The following is a 24,503-nucleotide window of genomic DNA, read 5'->3' on the forward strand; positions in this document are numbered from 1 at the left end:
GTGAAGCGACCTTGAATAAAAATTATCAAGACAAGACTTTATTTTTATCTAGTGACATAATTTCTAGGTGTAGAATTGCGGGAATAAAAATGAATGCAGTTTGAATAACGACACGGTTTCTTTACGAGACAGCTCTGGTCAAAGGCCAAACGTCAAGGCAATAAGAGACATTCGTGCATCATTGTTGTCTGCATGGACGTGTTTTTTTAGCTCACCTGAGCTGAAAGCTCAAGTGAGCTTTTCTAATTAAAATTTGTCCGTTGTCTGTCGTTGTTGTCATTGGCGTTGTCGTTGGCGATGTCGTTGATGAAAACGTTTCACATTTTCATCTTCTTCTCCAGAACCACTGGGCAGATTTCAACTAAATTTGGCATAAATCATCACTGGGTGAAGGGGATTCAATTTTATTCAAATGAAGGACCACACCCTCTTTAAAGGGGAGATAGTTTAGAATTATTGAAAATTTGTTGGTATTTTTCATAAATCTTCTCCTCAAAAACTATTAGGCCAGAAAAGCTGTAACTTGTATGGAAGAATCCTCAAGTAATGTAGATTCAAGTTTGTTCAAATCATGGTTCCCGGGGGTAGGGTGGGGCCACAGTGGAGGAATGGATTTTTACATAAGAATGTATAGAGAAAATCGTTAAAAATCTTCTTCTAAAAACTATTAGACCAGAAAAGCTTAAACTTTTGTGGAGTTATCCTCAGGTAGTGTAGATTCAAGTGTGTTCAAATCATGGTCCCCGGGGATAGGGTTGGGCCACAATGGGGAGGGGTTAAGTTTTACATGGGAATATAGAGACAATCTTTAAAAATCTTCTTCTAAAAATTATTTGGCCAGAAAAGCTTAAACTTGTATGGAAGCATTCTCTGATAGTTTAGGTTAAGGTTTGTTTAAATCACAGTCCCCGGGTGTAGGACAGGGCCACAGTGGGGGGGGGGGGGCTGCAATTTTACATAGGAATATATAGAGAAAATCTTTAATAATATTCTGCTGGGAAAGTTTTCAGTCCAAAAAGCAGTAACTTGAGTGAAATCACGGGTTTTGCAGATTAATGTTTGATTCCATAGATAAAAAAGTGGGGCCACTAAGTGGGGGGGGGGGGGGGGGGTGTTATATAGGAATAGAGAAAAATCTTCTTACAGGTACAACAACAAAAGGGGCTTAATATTTATCATAAAAATATGTGGATAAGAATTGGTAGATTTTTTGTTTTAGAAAGATCTAGTACTGTACTAAATTGTCAGACATTTTGTATTTGATACTGTAGTGCTAATTTGATCAGTTAAAGTTATTGTTGCTCAGGTGAGCGATGTGGCCCCTGGACCTCTTGTTCCTCTTTTGACCAAAACTGGCTCATGAATACTTAATCAATTTTCAGAGATGTCGTCACCTACGATTATAATAAAACTTGTATATCTTTATTTAAATAAAATGTTTTCTTTGGTGGTTCATGTGGGATAAATGTTTTTTTTCTGCAATGATCGCTACCTTCATATCCCGCATGAAGCAGGAAAGAAACCATTTTATTGTTTATATTTACATCTTTCTTTTAACCATGTGATAAGTTGATTATAAAAAGTAGTTAAAATTACTAAATCATGTAATTGATCGCTACCTTCATAACCTGCATGAATCATCAAAGAAAGTATTTTATTGCTTATATTTACGTTTCGTCTGCTTCATACATGTATATATTTCAATATCTTTTAAGTTAGAGCCATTTTACTAAAATGTAATCAATCAATTGCAATGTTTACAAAAAAGCTTAAAATTTGCATAGTCCTGTCATGTAGAACTCGGGGTACTGGGAGTATTGCCCACCACTTATTCCCTTCCCTCCAACAGTTTTAAAGGTTTATGTATTTTGGTATTTGTTGTTGTTTGTTTGTTTTGGTCAATTTATTTTCTTGTAACTAACTCGATATTAGCTGCAGGTCTGTAGCTCCCGGTCTGAAAAAATTAGGTCGTCCATCCGAATTTTTTCAGACCGGGAGCTACAAATCGATATGTGCAAGTATATACCAGTGTTGTCTTTCTTGCAACAGAACATTGTGAACATTTAGAATATTTTGAACATTGTGATAATGGTTATGGTCAAATTGTCTCTTGTTAATGACTTGGTGATATCATTTGCCTTGTTTAATCTGAGAAGACATAGTGCTAGAGAATTTTGCAGCCATTTACTATCAATGAGAGAAAGGTTCAAATGTTTTATTTTTAAATTTTACTGTTACACGTACTAGTATTTGAAAAGTTTACTATATCTTTATATAGAGCTTTATTCTAGGATGTCCATAATGACGAAGACAATATTTCTTATTCTAAATGTTCACAATGTTCTGTTGCAAGAAAGGTTTTTGTCCTTGGTTGGTTTTGTTTTGTTTTCTATTGTTTTGTTTTGTTTTATTTTTTCTTTTGAATTCACTCTCTTGTAACTATCTCAATATGTGCAGGACAGGAAGCTTATAGTAGGTGTATAAAATAAAAACTGGACGAGTGAAAGCATGGCTCTACCTTAAACACTAAGATGTAAACGTGTATCCCTTTAATGATTCACGCTATACATGTAAGCATTCTATGCTTTCATAACATTATTAGGCTTTCACTCATGTATAATTTTGTTGCATATTATCATCGTTTAATTAAGTTGATTCAACTACAGGCACCAGACTTGATTTGAGAAAACCCACTTACTGTTACTGGGAAGGTGATTATACGTGAACCCTCTGTAGTTGATCGTGGTTTGATATGATTGAATCTCTTCATACTTAAACCATACTTAAATCCAATTCAGAGCGCTCATGGATCCTCCTTTTTCAGAAGAACAAAGTTACTTTAATTTTTGTGTAAAGAACTGTGCTGACCCTTCATATGAAATTTTATATACATTGAATGACCCCGATCTCTTTTTTGAAAAAACAAAACAAAAAAAACAATAACATTACTACTGTTAGTATATTTTGTGTAACTTTAAAATAAGAAGTCAAAATAAAACTTTCATCCACACATTTTTATGTCAAATATTAAGACTCATTTGTTGTTTATGTATTTGTGAGAAGATTTTCCTCTTTTCCAATTTAACCCCCGCCCCGACTGTTTTCACCCCTTTAGTTATGATTCAACCACCTTAAATCTTCACAATGTGCTTTCACACAAGTCTCAGCTTTTCTGACTGAAAGATTTCCAAAGAATTTTTTAGGATTTTATCAATATATTTCAGGTTTTTCTGGCCAATCGGTTATTGAGAAGAACAATGGTAGTCTTATTCACCACTTATCACTCTCTCTTTAACAGTTTTAAAGGTTTTTGTCCTTGTTTTGTCTTATTCTTGTCTTGTTTTTTATTTTATTTTTGTTTATTCTCTTTTAACTATCTCGCTATATCGACATTCACTTTCGCCCCCAATTAAATTGCATTAATTGATTTGAGTGATATTTACGCATAACACAGAAGACCCAATCACCAAATCTGGCGCGTATGAATACATTCAGCCTTCCTTCAGTATTTCTCGAAGAATATGGCTGACTCTCCTCGATCGCGACTTCAATCTGGATCACCACCTGATATTATACTTGACGACGACAGATAACAGACACATTTTGTACAAGCTTAAGTCACTAAAACATGTGTACATGAGCATGATCATAAACAATATTAGTTCTTATCAAAATATTAATCGGAAGTCCATATTCGGTATGTGAAATCAAAACCAGATGCACGAAAGCGTGTGTCTACGTAAAAACAAAGTGATCTGATGTGGCTGATCTTTTTCTATTTTGAGGTAAAATATTGAATAAATAAATATTCTTTGTATGTCACGTAACGGAGTGGTTTAGTATAATAAAATGTAAACAAGTATTACTAATAAATGATGAACATAATCTAAGTATTCTAAGTAGTCTAAATATTAATTAACGTTAGCTTCCACTCCTTTTCAGCAGCAACCCGTGAAAACCTACAAACTCGCACTAAAGAAAGATGGTGCTACATAGATTCTTAAAGGACCAAATATTTTTCTTTGCAAAACAAAGTTATTTTCATTTCGTTGAAAATGAAAAAGTGGTGCATTATTGTTTTATTTATTTGTTCATTCAAATTAAATTGAATTAGCAATATATTTTCAGATCTCTAATACTAGCAAAATATCATCGTTGTTTTCTATAGTTTCTAATAACAGAGCAATGTGATTTGTACAGAAAAGCTTGAACTATTGCACTGTTACCTATGTAAAACCCGCTGTGATGATTGATCTATTGTTATAGACGTAATAAACACTTCTAATTGTAAACATAAGCATGTCAATACGTTAGCTAACGCTGATAGTCTAGTATTCTGTGGTACCTAATTGAAGTGTATCAGATATGGTACAGTAAACAACAAAATGGTAAAAATAAAAGACATCTCCTACTAATATGTACGGGGTTATAAAGTGTTATTTTTAGACGGGGTCACGTGACCTCGTCTGGAAGTCTCAAACCGGAAGGCACGCGTAGAACACATGAATTGAGTCTACGCGTAAGAAAAAAGTGCAAAAAGTTTTCATGCATTTCAGTAAATATGTATTATAAAAACACGCATTAAATCTTTTTAAGTCCTCTGTATAATATAAGTATAAATAAACAAAATTCTATTTAGAAAATAAACAAATAGTTTTATTGATCAAAATATTCTTGCTCGGGTTCAAATGTGGAATGAGTTACGTAACTGGATGCATAGCGCCGTTGACGATTCAGTTGGTGTATGAGCTCATTAATCAATAGAAGAGGTTGATGCCCGTGGAATCGAAATTAAAGTTCCCAAACGCAATGTGCCATTTTTGAAAAGTTGTGAATTTTATTTTGACAATCTTTCACCTTAATACTACATGTACCAAACTTCATGCGCAAGCCGAAGTTAAAATCGGGACGGGTTATACACAGATGTTTTACAAATTAAATAGGTGCTTCATTGGCTTCCAGTCTACTTGCGGTATGACTGCTGTTCGTCTTTAAAGGAATTTTGTACAAAGAAAATGATAACAAGTCTGAATTTGCATTCTCGTTCGTTGGCTCTTTAGTTGATTAAACTGAATTTAAATTTTAAACAATGCATTGTAAGCAAAATCTATAATAGATTATACATTTTGGAAGACTTATACATCATATAATATATACAATCTTATCGATTGAAAAACCAAGTTAAATAAATGTTCATGTTTTCCGGCTTAGTTAGAATCAGGCTTGGGGTGAATTACATTGTAAAATAATGCATTACATTACCATTACTTCATGAATTAGGGCATTAAATTACCATTACCATTACTTCATTTTCTTGAAGTAATGCATTACATTACCATTACATGAGTAAAGTAATGCATTACCATTACTTTGTGAAAAGTCAATAAGTTTTAAAAAAAGTAATTTAAAAACTAAATAAAGAGTTTTTGTAAATATTTCATAAATAAAAAATGCTTAAAATATTTACAGGCTCATGTTCATGTTCACTATCGGGTTCAAACTTAATGACTTATACAAGATTGCTGATGCACTTATAGTTCTCAAAGTAAGGTTGGTCCCGTAACATTTACACGCTCATGGCGGAGTTGACAATATCTGTTATTTATGTCATATTTCTAACGTCAGGTGCCTGTGTTTGTTATCTGTATACAAATGTTCACTTTGCTTGTTAATTCAGCAGTTTTAGAGTTTTCGGGGTTTTCATATAACTTTTATTACGGATACAGTCCGACTTGTGGATTTTCCCTTGGATCACAAAATTGAATAAATCTAATGATTAAAATTATCTACTTTGATATAGTTGTTTGATTTTCCCAGTTAGTAGTAATTTTTAAAAATTTTCCTTGGGGTCTTATTTTACATAATATATTACATTGTGTCAATTTTCTACAATTATGAAGGCCGGGATTGAGTAAAATTTAGACAAAGTATCAGACAATTGCAAAAAAACCGAATTAACATAGATTGTAACAACTAATTCAAACTCTTAAATTTTGGAAGCTTATTCGAGGAAATCCAGGACAATTACAAATTCAAACTTTCAAGACCCCGTCTTTCAGTACTCTCAGTACTTTGATTAAATTTTACTGTTACACGTACTAGTATTTAAAAAGATTACTATATCTTTATATAGAGCTTTATTCTAGGATGTCCATAATGACGAAGACAATATTTCTTATTCTAAATGATCACACTTCTCTCTTGTAACTATTTCGATATGCGCAGGATCGGAAGCTTAGGTGTATAAAATAAAAACTGGATGAGTGAAAGCATGACTCTACCTTAAAGTATTGTCAGACGTGAGTAATAATTTGTTATCCTTCAGTGGATGGTTTTTAATTAAGACAAGTATATTTCATAAATCAATGCACCTATGTATACCAATCTGTAATACACATTACAAGGCAGGCAAAACACTAAGATGTAAACGTGTATCCCTTTAATGATTCACACTATACATGTAAGCATTCTATGCTTTCATAACATTATTAGGCTTTCACTCATGTATAATTTTGTTGCATATTATCATCGTTTAATTAAGTTGATTCAACTACAGGCACCAGACTTGATTTGAGAAAACCCACACACTGTTACTGGGAAGGTGATTATACGCGAACCCTCTGTAGCTGATCGTGGTTTGATATGATTGAATCTTCTTCATACTTAACTTTGCCTCCAATTCAGAGCGCACATGGATCCTCCTTTTTCAGAAGAACAAAGTTACTTTAATTTTTGTGTAAAGAACTGTGGTGACTCTTCATATGAAATTTTATATACATTGAATGACCCCGATCTCTTTTTTGAAATAAAACCAATTACATTACTATCTTTAAAAAATAAGAAGTCAAAGTAAAACTTTCATCCACACATTTTTAATGTCAAATATTAAGCCTCATTTGTTGTTTATGTATTTGTGAGAAGATTTTCCTCTTTTCCAATTTAACCCCCCCCCCCCCCCCGCCCCGACTGTTCTCACCCCTTAAGTTATGATTCAACCACCTTAAATCTTCACAATGTGCTTTCAGACAAGTCTCAGCTTTTCTGACTGAAAGATTTCCAAAGAATTTTTAAGGATTTTATCAATATATTTCAGGCTTTTCTGGCCAATCGGTTATTGAGAAGAACAATGGTAGTCTTATTCACCACTTATCACTCTCTCTTTAACAGTTTTAAAGGTTTTTGTCCTTGTTTTGTTTTATTCTTGTCTTGTTTTTTATTTCATTTTTGTTTATTCCCTTTTAACTATCTCGATATATCGACATTCACTTTCGCCCCCAATTAAATTGCATTAATTGATTTGAGTGATATTTACGCATAACACAGAAGACCCAATCACCAAATCTGGTGCGTATGAATACATTCAGCCTTCCTTCAGTATTTCTCGAAGAATATGGCTGACTCTCCTCGATCGCGACTTCAATCCGGATCACCACCTGATATTATACTTGACGATGACAGATAACGGACACATTTTGTACAAGCTAAAGTCACTAAAACATATGTACAAGAGCATATCTTAACAATATTAGATCTTATCAAAATAGTAATCCGAAGTCCATATCCGGTATGTGAAATCAAAACCAGGTGCGCGAAAGCGTGTGTCTACGTAAAAACAAAGTGGTCTGATGTGGCTGGTCTTTTTCTATTTTGAAGTAAAATATTGTATACATAAATATTCTTGTATGACATATTACGGAGTGGTTTAATATAATAAAATGTAAACAAGTATCACTAATAAATGATGAACAATGTCTAAGTATTCTAAGTAGTCTATATATATATTAATTGATGCTACATAGATTCTTAAAGGACCAAATATTTTGCTTTGCAAAACAAAGTTATTTTCATTTCGTTAAAAATGAAAAAGTGGGTGGATTATTGTTTTATTTATTTGTTCATTCAAATTAAATTGATTGAGTAATTTATTTTCAGATCTCCAGTAAAATATCGTCGTTGTTTTCTATAGTTTTTAACAACAGAGCAATGTGATTTGTACAGAAAAGCTTGAACTATTGCACTGTTACCTATGTAAAACCCGCTGTGATGATTGATCTATTGTTATAGACGTAATAAACACTTCTAATTGTAAACATAAGCATGTCAATACGTTAGCTAACGCTGATAGTCTAGTATTCTGTGGTACCTAATTGAAGTGTAACAGATATGGCACAGTAAACAACAAAATGGTAAAAATAAAAGACAACCCCTCTTAACAAGTACTGGGGTTATAAAGTGTGTAAATGACGCTAGCATATATAATTTGGCTGTTTTGGCTAAACTACCTAATATACTTCGTGTACTATAGCAAGGATTAGTCCATTCATGGACAGCAATCAAAGGCATGCTTCTTTCTGCATGACTACGATAATAATGACATGGTGAGTCAACGTATGGGTAAATCTCTGTACGTGTACATTGCAAGAAACGAACCAAAGTATAGTAATAATAGGTTACATGTATCTACCGTAATGAAAAAAAGTCTAAGCTTTTGAAATATTTTTAGCACAGACACAAAACGGAGAATATGGTGGAACTCAAAACACAAATTAAACACGAAAATGCATTAACGGAGTGTTATACATTACACGTGTTATGTAAGTTGCAGACAGAATACGTCATATGTGTAAAACATAAACAGTTTATAGTTGAACGTTACAGAATTATAGGATAGTTCCAGATGACAAAGAGAGAAAATTAAGAAAGGGAGACAGTTGCGGATTCTGGATTTTGTGCAAATAGGGAAGGGGATGTGGGGGGGGGGGGGGCGGGGTTCGCCTGTAACTTTACTCATTACTCTACCCCAAACCCATCCCCACCTAAAGTTTCTGAGTCAAAATATTTGGACAAGCAGGATAAAAGAGAATGAAAAAATGGAGCAGAATATATGTAGAAAGGAGGGAAAGAGAACTGGGGACTAACAAACAACTTGAAGGTTTTCTTCTCTTTCTATCTTACAAAATCTATTTGAACGCTTTTCTGAACGTTTTGGTTTAAAATTGCGAATGCAAGCCTGTTTTTTTCGGGGGGGGGGTCCAATGTCAATTTCTCATACATTATTTATGAGAAATTACATTTCATTGCAAATTCCTGGAGGGAAGTGGCAACATCCTGAGAGAGAGAGAGAGAGAGAGAGAGAGAGAGAGAGAGAGAGAGAGAGAGAGAGAGAGAGAGAGAGAGAGAGTTGCGATCTATCACCGAACACACCTCATTTAACCATACCATTAATAAGGTTTTAATTGTCAGTATTATTTCATACCCGTTTTAACTATCATCCACACTGAGAAGTTTTATAATGCGCATTTTATTTGTTTTCCCAAACAAAATTAAAAAAAAAAACTATTAAAATCACTGATTATATCGACATAATTATATGTACATTATCAATTACCGGTATGTCACTCAAAACGGTTTACCGTGAATTAAGATTGAGCTTAGCGTTGACGTTAATTAAACGGTTGTTATCAGTTTTATATGCAATCAAATTTAATTATACTGAATGTCTTCGTTTTAAAGAAAAATTTAATGCTTTTATTTAAACAATAAAATGCTTTCGTTGGTGATTCTGTGACCGCGTGGATTTTACGGTGCTAGAGAATTCTTCTGGGTCTGCATCGGTCGTGTGCAGTACGAACCGGGTGAGTGAGGGAATGTTGGCGTAAAGGGTATAAGGTTGTGGCGCGCTGTAGGCCGTAAGGTAAAAATGAAGGGTACGTTTGCCGTATTCCATAAGGTCCACCAGTATACAGTTCCAGAGAAATAAACAGGCAATTGATGCAGGATTCCGTTTTTATTGGTCGAGACTCAACGATGGCAACATTACAATAATTTAACAGGCAGACATATTACAAACAAGTCGGATATGGCCAGTAGTGGCCTCCGGACTCAAGGCTCTGCATGGGCGAGTCGGACGTGGCCGAGGCTGGCCGCCGTATTCCAGACTGCCGATTGACAATTGTACATAACTATTTATAAGAATCTGAACAATGAGTATAAATTGACAAGTGATGACATAAGTTAGCTGAGTGAAAGGTTCACAGATATAAAATAATTAAATAAACTCAATGAGTTTTTGATGTCCAAGAAATGAAAAAAACTGATAATTGCACAATGTTGTTTTAAGAGATTAACATTCATTGAGACATGGCACTCTGTCTCTTTGAAATCACATTAAGAGTCTGAAAAGTGTCTATCACTAAATAAATAAGAACTTTGTAAGAAATAAACTGTGAGAAAATATTACGAAACAGATGTTGAATTTTAAAAGTAAAGTCCAAAATAAAGTTATAATTAAACAGTGAATTTTGCACGGTGATAATTCATTTGGGATATGAAGGTAGCGACATTGCAGAAAAAATACATAACCCGCGTTCGCGGGTTATGTAAATTTTTTCTACAATGATCGCTACCTTCATAATCCGCATAAGTCATTAAAGAAAGCATTTTATTGTTTATATTATCATCTTTCTTTTAATTAATTAATAAATTGATTGTAAAAAGTAAGTTAAATTCACCAAATTACTGTTAACGTTATAAGAACGTTAGCTAAAAGAAACAGCCAAATCGTCTCTTGTGAGACTGAGTATGACATCATCATGATTATTTCGTGCAGTCAGTTAGTAGTTGTCGGTCAAGACTAATCGATAAACAGGGCGTGTCAATTTCAGTCATACCACTTTCTTGTCAGTTTCCATAGGGGGGGGGGCACTTTTTTTTGCAAAGTTAGACCTATTACCATTAGGCACATAGCATCATAGAGGGTTCAGCCCCCCCCCCCTCCCCACTTTTTATCGTAGCAAAGGTTTTTTTTTTAATTTACCCTGAAAGATGGGAATATTGAGAAGTTGGAGTTGCTTGTCAAGATTTCGGAGGATTAGTCTACCCCCCCCCCCCCTAACCCCCCTCCCCACTTTCAATTTGCTTCCGACGCCACTGGTTTCAGCCGCTGTAGATTTCGACCAATCGATAAACGGGGCGTGTAGATTTCAGTCTGGCTGTTTCTATAGAGCTATGAATTGTCTATAAGTTGTCCGTAAGAAATAGACGGAATAATACTTGGTAGATGTAAATATATATAAATGAAGTGAATTCAATGGCGAACCTACGCGCATAATTTACGCGCATGTAACAATCCATTGTGTTACGCGTTGCCAAGTGTGTTGCTAACACTGAGGGTAATAGAACGGATTACCAATTGCGTCTTTAACCAATCTGATTTCAGTATTTAACATGGAAGTATAATATATTTACTGTGCATTCTTTGATTGAATTATCTTTAAAGTTAAAAAAGGCATCTAAATCTAAGAAATTGAGAACAAAAGAAATTATAAAATTTGAGGCCAAAAATTTTTGAAGATGCCAAATTTGAGGCCAGGCCAATTTTTGAGGCCAGGCCAAAATTTGGGGCCAGGCCAATGTTGAGGCCAAAAGTGAGGCCAGGCCAGGCCAAAGGCGCCAAGCCATGCCAGGCCAGGTTTTAGAGTATGCCTTTATCGTCAATACTAATTAACAGTTCATGTATATAGTTATTTCTTGTGTGAATTGTACGACGCAATGAAGGATAAGCAAAGGTACTCTTGATGACTGAGTTCTATATATTTTGAAAGGAATGATAGTTTGAATCAACCTTTAAATATCAAAGAATACATAATCATTGCGTAAATGTTATGCTCACTGCGACTTTTATCAAGTGTTAATATTGAAAAAAAAGTAGATCAGTTTTAAATTTATTTTTTTATTCCAAAAAGAAATTAGAAAAGATATGTACAAGTTTATTATAAAGTTTTCCAAACCCACTAGTCAACGTCTAGTGTATCTTTGGTAGTTTCCAAGTCCCGATCTTCGCTCCACATTCTATTTCTGACAACGTTTGAAGTGCTAGTAACGTTATTATGACTGTCACAGATTTGTTTTACTTTCTTTTTGAGAACATTTCTAAAATTGCGTCCACAACCCACAAAAATAAAGAAGTAAACAGCGAAGTTCAAGTAATACAAGACTAAAAAGAAATGATTGAGCATTCGGTCTGTTTCTGACGCCACGGTCGTCTGTCCCAGAAGGTCCTCGAGCGTTACTTTCATTCTGATGGCGTGACTCGGGGTATGGAGGCAGACGAAGACTAACGACACGGACAGTAACATCTTAGTAACTTGTGAATATGGCAAGGCCGGTCCGTTTTGTGAGCCGTTGACTGTTGAATTTACACTGGCATATGAGGAACTTTTTCGAAGACGATCCTTTCGTTTGGACACGTCTACCAATCTTACAGCGATGACGCAGACGAGGGTGATGATGATGAAGAGTGGCAAAACGAGGGTCAAGACTGTGTCTAAATACGTCATCACGACTTCGAATCGCTCAAATTTTGGCAGTGTCTGACAGAACGTCTTCTGATGTGGATTGGATGTGCTGACGTCCAGTGTCCAGAGAGGGAAGTTGTACAGCATGCAAGCGAACACCACCCCAAAGACTGTCAGTCTCCAGGCAATGTATGGGGTGCAGAGTGACGAAACTTCTGATGGACGGCATATTCTGATATAGTTATCAACGGTCACCATAACGACAGACCAGACAGATACAAACCCGCAGGCGTACGATATGAATATCGCCACATGGCACACGACTTGTGTATGGAAGATACGGACGTCCACGAAATCCAGCCATGCCACGAACAGTGAGAGTAGAAACCCGTTGTCTGAGATTGTCTTGGTGGCGAGGTAGATACTGCAAGACTTCGTCCGCAGAGTCTTTCCCAAGAAAAGTGAGGCAGAAAGTGTGTTTCCGAAAAACCCGACGACAAAGATGAAGGGTAAAACCACCAGACGTATCGTCAGACTTGTCTGGTCGGGTTCTTCATAGACGGAGCCATGAGAAACCGCCACAGGTCGGGTGGTGTTCATAGTACTGGAACACTGTGTAAATCAGACGAGACTTGTTGCGACTTATAAATGGAACGCTTCACTATCATTGGTCGCCAACCTGATAATTATCTGACAATCATCTGCGTCAATATACAAATTCACTGCATTCGGTATCAAATCAATTTACTTTGGAAGGGGGGATGGTTGAGATAATTGGACAATCTATAGATGTCTGTATATCACACAGAAAAATCTATAAACGGTTCCTGCTTTTTTCATTCGATACTGCAACTGAGGCATTTATGTTCGATCTGAATCGGACTGCTTGTCGACAATAGGTATATTTAGTGGTACATATGGTCGATTTATCTCAAATTAGCAGCTATGATATTGGAAACATCATAGGGAAAGTAGATGTTGCCTATCGTGCGATAATCATCCAAGAATACGAGACTTTAGTAAAAAATCAAAACAGTCCGCAGACCTTCTATCTTCATATATAAAAGTAATCTGAATGCATTAAACAACACAAACTATAATTTAGAATATTCTTGACCACATCCGGAAACAACATTTTTTTAGTATATTTCATTAGAACTAATACATGTAGTTACTTTGGTTTCAAACTCTTTATAAGGAGTCAGGAAAAATAATTGGGATAAACAACATGTTTAGATAAAACGATTTTAACAAGAGCTTGGACTTTGGGTAGTTGTGTCAAACAGCACTGTGGCATAGGTCGTCTTTTTCATTCCTGGCCATTCAGCCATGGCTCTTTGAAATCAGCAAGATTTGTCTGGCTTTTAAGCTAAGACTATTCAATCTGTGTATATTTCACTTAGAAACCAGCGTCATTTTCAGCTTATTTTAATGCAAGAAACAAATAGTTACATCCTACCGAAAGTCCAAGGTCTTGTTAAAATGCCTGTAACAAAACAGAAAATACATTTTTGTTATCCATATGGTGTTACACTCTTCCTGTTTTCCAATTTTCAGATGAACATGCGTCTTTAAAGTTACAAACAACACGTAACAAGCTACCCTTATACGTCAACATTGTTATAATATCTCTATTTTTCATAGCAATTTTAAACAATAAAATGCTTTTCTGCAATGATCGCTACCTTCATAACCCGCGTGAATCACTAAAGAAAGCATTTTAGTTTTTATATTTACATCTTTCTTTTGTCCAAACGAATTAAGTAACAGCCAAATCGTCTCTTATGGGAATTTGAGTCCGACATCATCATGATTATTTCGTGCAGTCCGTGATTTTGCCTAGGTCGCTGTAAGTTTCGACCAATCGATAAACAGGGCGTGTAAATTTCAGTCTTGCTGTTTCAATAGATCAACGAATTAATTATGCATCTATGCCGTATGTTTATAGGAATACGATGCTGTTATCGAAGGAATGCAACTTTAGATTTTTATTTTCCTTATTAACAAATTGCTTACCTCCCCTTCCGTAACTAATTACTTCCCTTTCGTGTTTATAAATCATGTGCACGCATTCCAATCGCCCTTTTTCCAGATATCCACTGCAAGAAGTAGGTTTGTGCATTATGTGTTCAGAAATTTTTATGCAAAACATTAGTTTTTCATATACCAAACCCACCCTCTGTGTTTTACTTATGACTATGTGATTATTCATTGAAACACGATAGTGCTGATTCTAATTCTTTATTGCAGACTATCCACCATTAATCATACCACCTGGCACGGCTGAAAACCTGAAGCATATCGAGCGGTTCTTCTCTTAAACATGTTAAACATGTTAAATGCCCAGTTGTTCTTGTTGAAAACTTTGGCCTTGACCGCTGTACCTCCCTGGGTCAAGGTCATATATGCTGAAATTGTATATGAGTTGAACTTTGACCTTGAGTCTTGCACCTCACAGGAACAAAGTCACATTGCTGTCATTTGTTTAACTTACAGTTGTTGTTGTTGTTTGAAACTTTGGCCTTGACTGCTGCACCTCCCAGGGTCAAGGTCACATTTGTTCACATTGTAGATTGATTTAAAGTTTGAACAAACATTGTATTTGAATTCTAAATTGAAAAATATATGTATATATCAGCCGTGCCCATTATCGCCAATAAATAGTTTACAAAACCTATTTTGTTTTTCTTGCAATCTCTGAGATAACTAAAGTTTACGTAAACAAAATAAAAAGAATCATACTTGGTAGATGTAAATATTTATTGTTTTATCGACAATATTAAAGGTACATTAAAAAGCCTTTTATGTGGTATATAAGGGGCCGTGTCCGAGCATTGGTTTTCTGACAATTGTTAAATCAAGAATACGTGAATATTTCCTTCTACACGGACCACACTGCTTACACGGATTTATATCTGATCAGACGCGAATTCAAAAACCCTTTCGTAGGGTGGTCCGATGAAGGGTCTCGTTTGTTTAAAGTTCATTTTTGTTTAATATTCTATAGAGTTTGACATTTCCGCACATGCTTGTTTACGTCATTTGATTCGTAACCCTCTCCCCGTTACGTAAGTTCTCAGCTGTGGGCAGATCTACATATCTCTTAGGCTTTTGCATTTAAGAAAACTGACAAAATTCGTAGAGTATAATCAGTAATTATCCCAAAAAATACACCGAAGCTCAATAGAATAAGAGGATACTGCTGAATCTTATCGTGTGTGTGAACGTAATTAATATATTTCTAATGTTGTCATGTAAAATTTTTAAAACTTCATTTCTGATGACACATACAGTACTTTACGTTGCTATAAAATGGACCCAAGAGGGATAATATACAGAAATTACTTATCAGACTGCATTTATATAACTATAGTATGTCCCAAATTACTTTTTGATGATTTTTAATAAAAATACACATACCTGTGAAAGAGCTGCAGTTGAAATCAATGAAATGGAAAATATCCAAGATGTCTCCATTAACAAATTTACCTTTTTCACTCATAAAAGTTCACAGGAATGAAAACAGATTTCTTACGGAGATTTGAAATGGGAAATGTTTACATTTTTTCTCCATTCGGAAGTACTCGGGACGCCTCGCGCAATTTTTCAACGTTATAATCCGGGCTTCATTATTAAAGGCTGATGCAATGCAAAATCCCCGTAGACTTTCTATTATGGGATGTGTATTGAAACCTGAAGCTGTAGAGGAGGCTTTTCAAAACAGATAATATGGACATTTTTCATATTAGTGGATGAACATAGTTTAGGCACAAATTAAGGTAATTATTATTATTAAAATATCAAGCGAAAATTGGTGGAAGCAAAAACTCGGGACAGAGTATAACATCCATTCACCTGTGAAGGTTTTTCAGTAATGAAGGCGTCAGTTCCAAGTCGAAATTATGCTGAGATTCAAAGGATGTAAATACTCGTTATTTTTTTTTGGGGGGGGGTAAAATAATTTAACTATAAAATTGCCGAGAGATTATGAGAAAAATTAATTTTTGGTTTTCGGTCTGAGCCTGTCATCTTACTGGCAAATGAATTGGTATTTTCTATTCTTTTTTACATCTCTGCATGTGCATATATATTGCCGATTTTTAGATTTTAGACCTACAGAATAATCCTGACAATGTAAATCCGGAATTTTCTAGTTTCATCGGTACGAATGACGTTTATGTCTCAACATTCACTTCCAGTTTGATGGGGATTTTGGAAAAGAAGAAGGTTTCATTCTAATATCCACTGATACTCGATCGCTTGATTGAAACAGGTTATTGGACTGTAGTGGTATGAAAATTTTCAAAGATTTCTCCTTTGAACCTCCCCTTTAGCTTATCAGGTTTCAATACACGGCCAGAAATTGTTATGTCAACTGGGATTTTGTATTGCAACAGACCAGGGTGATAACGTTGAAAAATTGTGGGAGGTATTCCAAGAGACTTCCGCATGGAGAAATGCTGTCAACATTCCCCATTACAAGCTTATTTAAAAAAAAAAATCGTGAGTTATAGAAAGAGCGTTCTTCGTTAAAATGATAGATGTTATATGGACCCACCTGGATTAACAATAGAATTTGTCCAATATATTTGCTTCGTAGCAAATAAAAAAAATATATATTGCATTGTATCTCGATCGCCAAGATTTTTCATATAATTGGTCTGAAATACCTCAATTGTTGCTCTTTTCAGGGATGTATATATACATCACTGCTCCTTTGTAGTCCTATTTTACCATTTTTATTGTTTTTGCAACAAAATCACTACCATTTAACATTGTATTTGAAAATTTGTAGTTCATGGTTGCCATATTAGTAATAAAATCTGAAACATTCAGTGCGAATCTTTTAAGAATCGTCATTTACTCAGAATTTTTTAGTTAACTATATTGACTCCAGATAAATCCATACAGCTGGTGCAAACTTAAAATAGGCGTGATTGAGCAATGATTTAAGGTGAATATATAAACAAAAAATTAAATCTTGCTATGTTGGCATCTGAAGCAATTTCTTGCATGAATCTCATTTCCCCATATGATTGACTCAAGCCAAATTGAGAAGTTATATTTGTTTGTGCCTCGACCATCATATTTTCCCTCTTGAATGTCGTTTCTGGATTATATCAATTGGGCTTTTCCGTCAAAAAAGGGAAAATGAAAAATCATATCAGTGTGGTACTGCATTGTATCAATCACATCTTGTCGTTCAGACATGCTCTGAAAATTTCTGTTTTTTTTGTTTTGTTTGAGCTTGCGTGAATTATCAAGAAAGGTGGTGTAAGTGTAAGGAAACATAGAGTTTACCATGCAGGTGATCTCTACCATCTTGGGATTCTAAGACCTAAGTTTTTTTGTATATTTATGTGAAGGTTAGACATTAAAATTAGGAAACATCGAAGTCTGGATCATATCTTTTTTTTTTTTAAATTGTCCTCTAACAGTCTATTATTACGGTAGTTTTCCCAGAATGCCCAAATGTGAAGTCGAGCATGCATATTCCAGAAATACAGACTGATCAATGTAGCTGCTAGCGCTCGAGCGAGAGTGCTAGCAATAAATCTCAGTAAGAAATCAGTCTATATGGAGAAAAGGGAAAACTATCTTGGATATTTTCCCTATCATCTATCAATTGCACTTCACAGGTATTTGTATTTTTATTAAAGTATTCAAAAGTACTGAATATACTGTAGGCGCATATATTTTCATTGGTCAAAATTTTGTTGTTTGTAAACCAAATAAAATTTCATTGGCATTTGATTTCGTCATATCATATTCTCTTTGTAATCATTAACACTCAGATTGAAAATTCGTCATGAATTTAATTTCGTTGATTTATACTGCCAACGAAAATAACAAAATGAAATCCTCAACGAATATTTCTGCTTCTACAGTATAACTTATGGGACAGACTATACATGCATATCCTATTTGGGAGATTGATCCCAACCTGTTTGATATCATATGAAGATCTCTGCAAGTTACATGTGTACATCAAAAGTACAAGTAACCATACCTGAGTGATAAATGTATTTTTGATGCGTTTTCAAATACTTACACTGAATACAGTTTGGTAACAACTTTGCAAAGTGGTCTTCAACAGTAATTGAATGGTGATACATGTAGAAGGGACTTGTATGATATGACAAATATCTCTTGTTATGGTTCACCATTGAAAAGTACCAGTTAATAAATAGGAGCTGGGAAACGTGTTGTAACTTTCACGTGTTATCTTACAGCATTATTTATTAATAAGTATCATCTGTCATCCCTCCCCATCCTCTGCCACTTATTAACAAACAATGTTCTGAAGTGTGCCATTTGAAAAATGTCACCCACTCTAATCCATTGAAGAAAGTAGCTGAAAAAGGAATGAAAATTTTTTATTACTTTTATAGTGGGATGCTAAAAATAATGTCAGACCAGAATGTGAATGGAATCCCCCTCAATTTCTATTGAGGTGCTTTTTTAATTACGCTATCTGGTAAGCTATCTGGGGCCAGTATTCAAACTGGCCTGACTGTCACAATTTCCTCCCCCATTAATTGAATTTTGCCCTTGAAGATCATCATCCCCAGGGTTTATCCCATGGGAGAGGTTAACTTGGTTGGGCACCAATTGTAGTGGAATAGGGAAAAAATGACAGACCAGACTGGGATTCGAACAAGGGCCCCTAAATCTCTAGTCAGGTGCTCTTTCAACTGAGCTATCTGGCACCGGTATTTGATTTGAATCTGTCCGACTGTTACACTTTGATGTTTACAATGCATGAATAATTAAGTATTGCTAGTGGTTAACCAAAGTCTGAATACATATATGTATTCCGTAATTATATATGTATCAATTAAGATACAGATCCCTCAACTATATGTTATGTAAACAAGTTTCAGGCTGTTAGAAGATCTACAAAATGACATGTGATAAAGACTAAAGAAAGTGTTAATAATTGGGTCCTCATATAACTTGCAGGTAAAAATTAATTTCATTTCAATAAAATGATTACCCATTAGAGAAATTAAGTAAACAAAACATAATATGAGCCCTGCTTACATAACAAACAATAAGTTATGTTGTAAATAAAGACAGATATTGGAGGCCTGGGATATACAGGTCTTTCCCCTTCTTGCATGCACACATATGTCTCTTCAGTGTCAGTATCCTAGGGAAGCATTAATCAGTTTGTAGGTAGACTGACTGGGAAATTTATTAATGACATCATAGCTGTTGTTGTAGAAACCATCTCTTGAGGTGGTATGGGACATCTATTGATAATTATTTGGATAAAAGTACATTATAATCAAAATACTTTTTCAATTGTAAAATTTTACAACATTTCAAGTGATTTGACAAAAAATTATGTTTTAAAATTTGTAGAAAGGTGAAAATTGTAAAAGCCCCAGTGGGATTCTGATCATTCAAACTCTAACCCATTGTGCTATGCTGTAAAGTACCCGGTAACAATTTTGGGGGGAAAAAAAGTTTATAGAATCATGCTTGATTTTATTGTTTATTTCAGAAGTCATAATGTTACTATATGGAAGTGTTCCATACAACCTTAATGGGGCTGACTTTAGTTTTCATTGCGCATGTTTTTGCGCATTCTAGTAAAATAAAGTGTATATATACTTTTCATGAAGTTTTTTTGATATTGTTTATACAATTAAACATATTAAACAAAATACCGATAAAATTTTTTAGATTTTTTATGGAAAATATAATCTTATTTTTTAAATGATTTTTTCCATTGTACAATAGGTGAGCGCTGCCTTTCTGCATTTGTGAAGTTATGATAAAATAAAGCTTTGTAGGAGTGGGTTATAAGAAGTAAGATAAAAGAAAAAATATCAGTTGTATGCGGTTGAAAATCTATACACAGAATAATGCTATCCTCGGAGGTATTTTTATTAATTTTTGAATGAATCCATATACCAGTCAACATTTGTAATGTTCGAAATACCATATGGTATATAGCAAAATGTGGTGCATTTTCGTATTTTGAGATGACCCCCACGAAAACCAGACGATAGAATTTATTTTTTTTAACATATAAGGTATAGAAAATTGTATTAGTAATCACATATTACAATTTAAGATAAAAGCTATTGTAGTACTTTTAATCTGCTTTGAATTGTGGAAAATTAAAATTTCCTTTTATATTCCTATAGTAAATGTACCTGTATTTTGAGATCACCCCTAAAAAGAACCAAACGCTCGATTTTTTTTAACCTTCGCAGATAGACTAGAGTTGATGTAGCTAACATATGGTTAAAATATAAAGAGTTTTGCTATTGTAGTTTTTACGCAAAAAAACCCAAATCAGCCTCCTTAAGGTATTCGATGTATAACGACCCCATTTTGTACCTTATAAATGAATGGTCCGATAATCTTATTCATTATATCATTTTGAAGGTGTTATCAAATAAAAATACTACACCAAAGGAATTTTCAAAATTTTGATTATGGTCCAACTAATTACACTTTAAATTTTGCATTGAAGTCTATGGGCAACGTATGTTTTATAAAGATATTGTAAAAAGTCACTTGAAATTCGTTACACTCTCTTGGTAAATAGATGCATAAAGTTTCTTTTTATCGAATTACGAAATAAAATGAATCATTTTCCGCAGATATTTTGACGAAATTAAAATTTTCTCTTTTTTTTCATCAAGGGAGATAACTCTTTAAAAAAAAATTAAAGTCCAAAATGACCAGCTCCTTATATGTTGTCTGTCATGTGAATTTGGTTCATTTCACTTTCATAGTTATCTAGCAATACATATTTAACTAGTTTAAAATTATTCAAAATTGTTCAATAGCCCTTCATTATACATTGAATACCTTAAATAGAACATGGTATATTGCCTGGTATTCTTACTTATTGTTTTTCTCGATCTTTATGTGTTTGGTAGCTTGATATTTGTTGTGCTACTCAAGGTGTTTGCTGCTGATCTGTAGCTCTTGGGGAAAATCTGGATTCTTATGCTGTTGACCCCCAGCGACATTGTGGTGGTAGAAGTTTCTTTACTGGCCAAGGGTTATCTCTCTTGTATCATTGATCAAGGTGGTATGAGAAGCCTGTCAAAATTAATATGAATAAAAAGAACACAAACTCAAAAATCAAAATACTTTTACCATTCTAGAATTTTCAGATTTCACAATATTATAACTAAGAATGTTTTGAATATACTAAGGAATCATTAAATTTCATGGTGGCTCAATTTTTCGTGGAATTCGTGGGTACCTCTAATCCACGAATTAACATCCTCCACGAATTAATAAATTAGAGTAATAAAAACATATTTCCTGTTATAGGTATAAGAGAATGCACGAAATAAGGTCCACAAGAACCTGTTAAATTTAAGCAATCCGCGAAAATTGGGTCCCACGAAATTAATGATTCCACAGTATTCTGCAGTATTTTGGATCGTGTTTACCTCATGTTTAGTATACCAATATTATTAATTTGTTAGTTTTACATGTTATGTTATTTATGTTCATGACTTTAAGTTTATACCAATATAGTAATGGTAGTTAGTTAACGTATTGAACTAAGTTATTATGATAAATGTATGAAGTAAATGTAAGAGTCTTTACAATGTATAAAAGGCTTGCATGGTCATGACATTCAGTCACAGCAAATCAGTTTTACAATGAGGAATACAGGTGTCTCAATTAAATGCTGGTTTTTCAAAACTAATAAATGGAGTATATATAGATGTTGATTTTTTTTTTTTTAACATTTATTGAAATTCAGCTATATTGAAATTCACTATTCAGTCTAGATGGAAGTTGTTTTTCTTCTTTCTAAAGGTTTTTCCTGTTTTCACTCTCCACAGAATATTATTTCAAAAATCTGTTTAATGTGTAACAGGTAATTGTCAAATCCCCGTTAGGTTGACAAATTGTTCAAAGGTCAGGGATCAGAACATGGCATCCTATAAAATCCCTCATTGACATAATTTACCTAGATAACTATAGTCTTTACATTGCAGTGACAATTATGGTTTGCACTCTGTGACATGACTAGTGCCCAGGTCATCTGGTAACTGTGTGGCCAGAACTCTGCCAATGTCTTGTCAATCAAGTCGCAATAAGAGTGAAGAGAGATCAAAGGAAACTGATCCTGCTGTACCAGGTCTCTGCATATTTTCTTTCATTTGTTTCAAAAGAGCCAAAAAAAATCAATTTGTTAGCAGTTGAAACAGGATCAAATTTAGCTATTTTAACAAAAAGGACAGAAAAAAGTGCATGTGCCCTCAGTTTTGAATTGTTTTATTTCTGTATTGATCACTGTATTTTTGTGTACTCTGATTTACCGAATTTTGGGGAGAAAAAATTTAAGGGAATTTTTATTTCAAAATATTCTAAAAATGATCATTCAAAAGAAATGCATGTGATTTGAATATTCGTTTGTAATATTATCTGTCTGGTGTCAATTTTGTTTATTTAAATGATTCATCAATCTTGTTAATGTTTGATACCTTTAATTAAGCTACTAGGTCTGTTGCATTTTCCCTTAAATGGAAAAACTATATGCATATTTCACTCTATGCCTGCAAGTATTGGTAAATAAGAATTTGTAAGATTAAATCTTTAAAACCTATGCAGGTGGAGAGTTAAAAATTTTTTTATGAGTTTGCACTAACGACAATCATATTGCACTCATTGCAGTGCAGGAATGATTGAATTATCATTGAAATAGATATACTCTAACTCTTAAATGAAGAAGATATTGTGATGTTAAGTAGGAAATGCAAACTTATGAATCATGATAAATGTGTACCATGTTCTTTTGTAACATTTGATTTAATGCCAGCATTATGTAAATATATACATGTATATTATGTATCTCATCTTGACAGTTCACAACTGACACATAAATGTCTTTCATTTTCTAACAATTTTCTTTAATTATTTAGATTGTAATATCCTGCGTATTAAATGAATAAATGCATTCACCACAGTACATGTAAAGTAATTAGGAGCAACAAATCATCGGAATAAGGCCGCTTTGTCAGAACCAAGGGATGAATCAATGATAGCGCTCTACATATATGGTTTGATCACGTTGAAGAGTTTTGAAAAGTTGTTTTTGTACAAATAATGAATCATTTCCATATTGATATTGCTTTAATTATCAGATTTGTATAAAAATTGAAGTTAAAGGATTCCATAAATAGGAAAATAGGCATGTTACTAGTGACTCAAGGAAAGCATTTGGAAATTTAATTAACGGTATTAGCCGGAATTATTAACAGTTGATGGTCCAGTCAGGTTTGAATCTTGAATACATGTTAATAGGTTTTTATTGATAATTTCCTCTGTTGATATTTTCCCCACCATGCATCATTACTTTAAAGAATGAAACAGTCATCATATACATGTAGTTATATTTATATATATATTAAGGGAGTGAGAGTTAGCAACCGTTTTCCTTTATTATTTACTCATTCTTGATGATATTGATGTTGTCGTTGTCTCTGCATGGTGTCAATATTTACTTGTATATGAGTAAATCAAGTCAGAGGTATATAAAAAGATTAACTTCAGTTGATGTATATGATGATTTTTTTTTATATAAATGGCCATAAATCAGTTTTAGTCCTTACAGATTCTTTCTTGGTTCATTACTTTTTGAAATTTTCTTATTAAAATGAATGCAGTACGTACCTAATAAAGTAAAAAAAAAAACTCTAATCCATTCTAATTTTTTTAAAATGGAAGGATTTAGACTGACGTATTTATGACTTTAGATGAAGAGTTGTGAATTAAAAATCAAAATTCGAGTGTCTGGGAGCCTTTAGTTATTTGAATATGAAACGGCATTGTAAAAGATGGATTGAGTGTACTTTTAGGGTTAAAATGCAGCATTTTGCCTTTGATATCCAACTTCTCTCTGCAGTTTGCTCATGTGTGAAATCCAACCTTCACTATAGATTCGAGCTATCGGAGATAATTTCAGCAATTTTATGCTCACTTAGTCTCTGAAACCTGAACAGTTGGCAGGCCCCCGATCTGATCAGCCGACCCAAAGTTTCCCTTTAGGTGTGGGTTTGAACACAGATTTGATAAGCACTTGAGAGGATATTGACAATTTTTTCATTTTTGACAGATAGTCTTGTGTATTGATAGGCGACAATTCTGCCAGAAGGCCCTACTCTCTACCCTTGCTGCCACAATAAAGGTCCCGTGCTACGACCAGGTACATGTGCG

General features: G+C 34.0%; 1 protein-coding gene across 1 annotated transcript; it reads right to left on the reverse strand.

Moving 5' to 3' along the window:
• Positions 1 to 11,749: 11,749 nt before the first annotated feature.
• LOC105326974 (mu-type opioid receptor) lies at positions 11,750 to 13,107 on the reverse strand. Its single transcript, XM_011427222.4, has one exon. It carries the CDS (start codon positions 12,894 to 12,896, stop codon positions 11,793 to 11,795), a length of 1,104 nt encoding a protein of 367 aa, XP_011425524.3. The 5' UTR covers positions 12,897 to 13,107; the 3' UTR covers positions 11,750 to 11,792.
• Between the last annotated feature and the right edge of the window lie 11,396 nt (positions 13,108 to 24,503).

This window comes from Magallana gigas, chromosome 8 (genome assembly GCF_963853765.1).
Source record: "Magallana gigas chromosome 8, xbMagGiga1.1, whole genome shotgun sequence".
Classification (NCBI taxonomy): Eukaryota; Metazoa; Mollusca; class Bivalvia; order Ostreida; family Ostreidae; genus Magallana; species Magallana gigas.

What these genes read in the sequence shown, in the direction of transcription:
- LOC105326974 (XM_011427222.4), bottom strand. Translation starts at nt 12,896, where the DNA reads ATGAACACCACCCGACCTGTGGCGGTTTCTCATGGCTCCGTCTATGAA.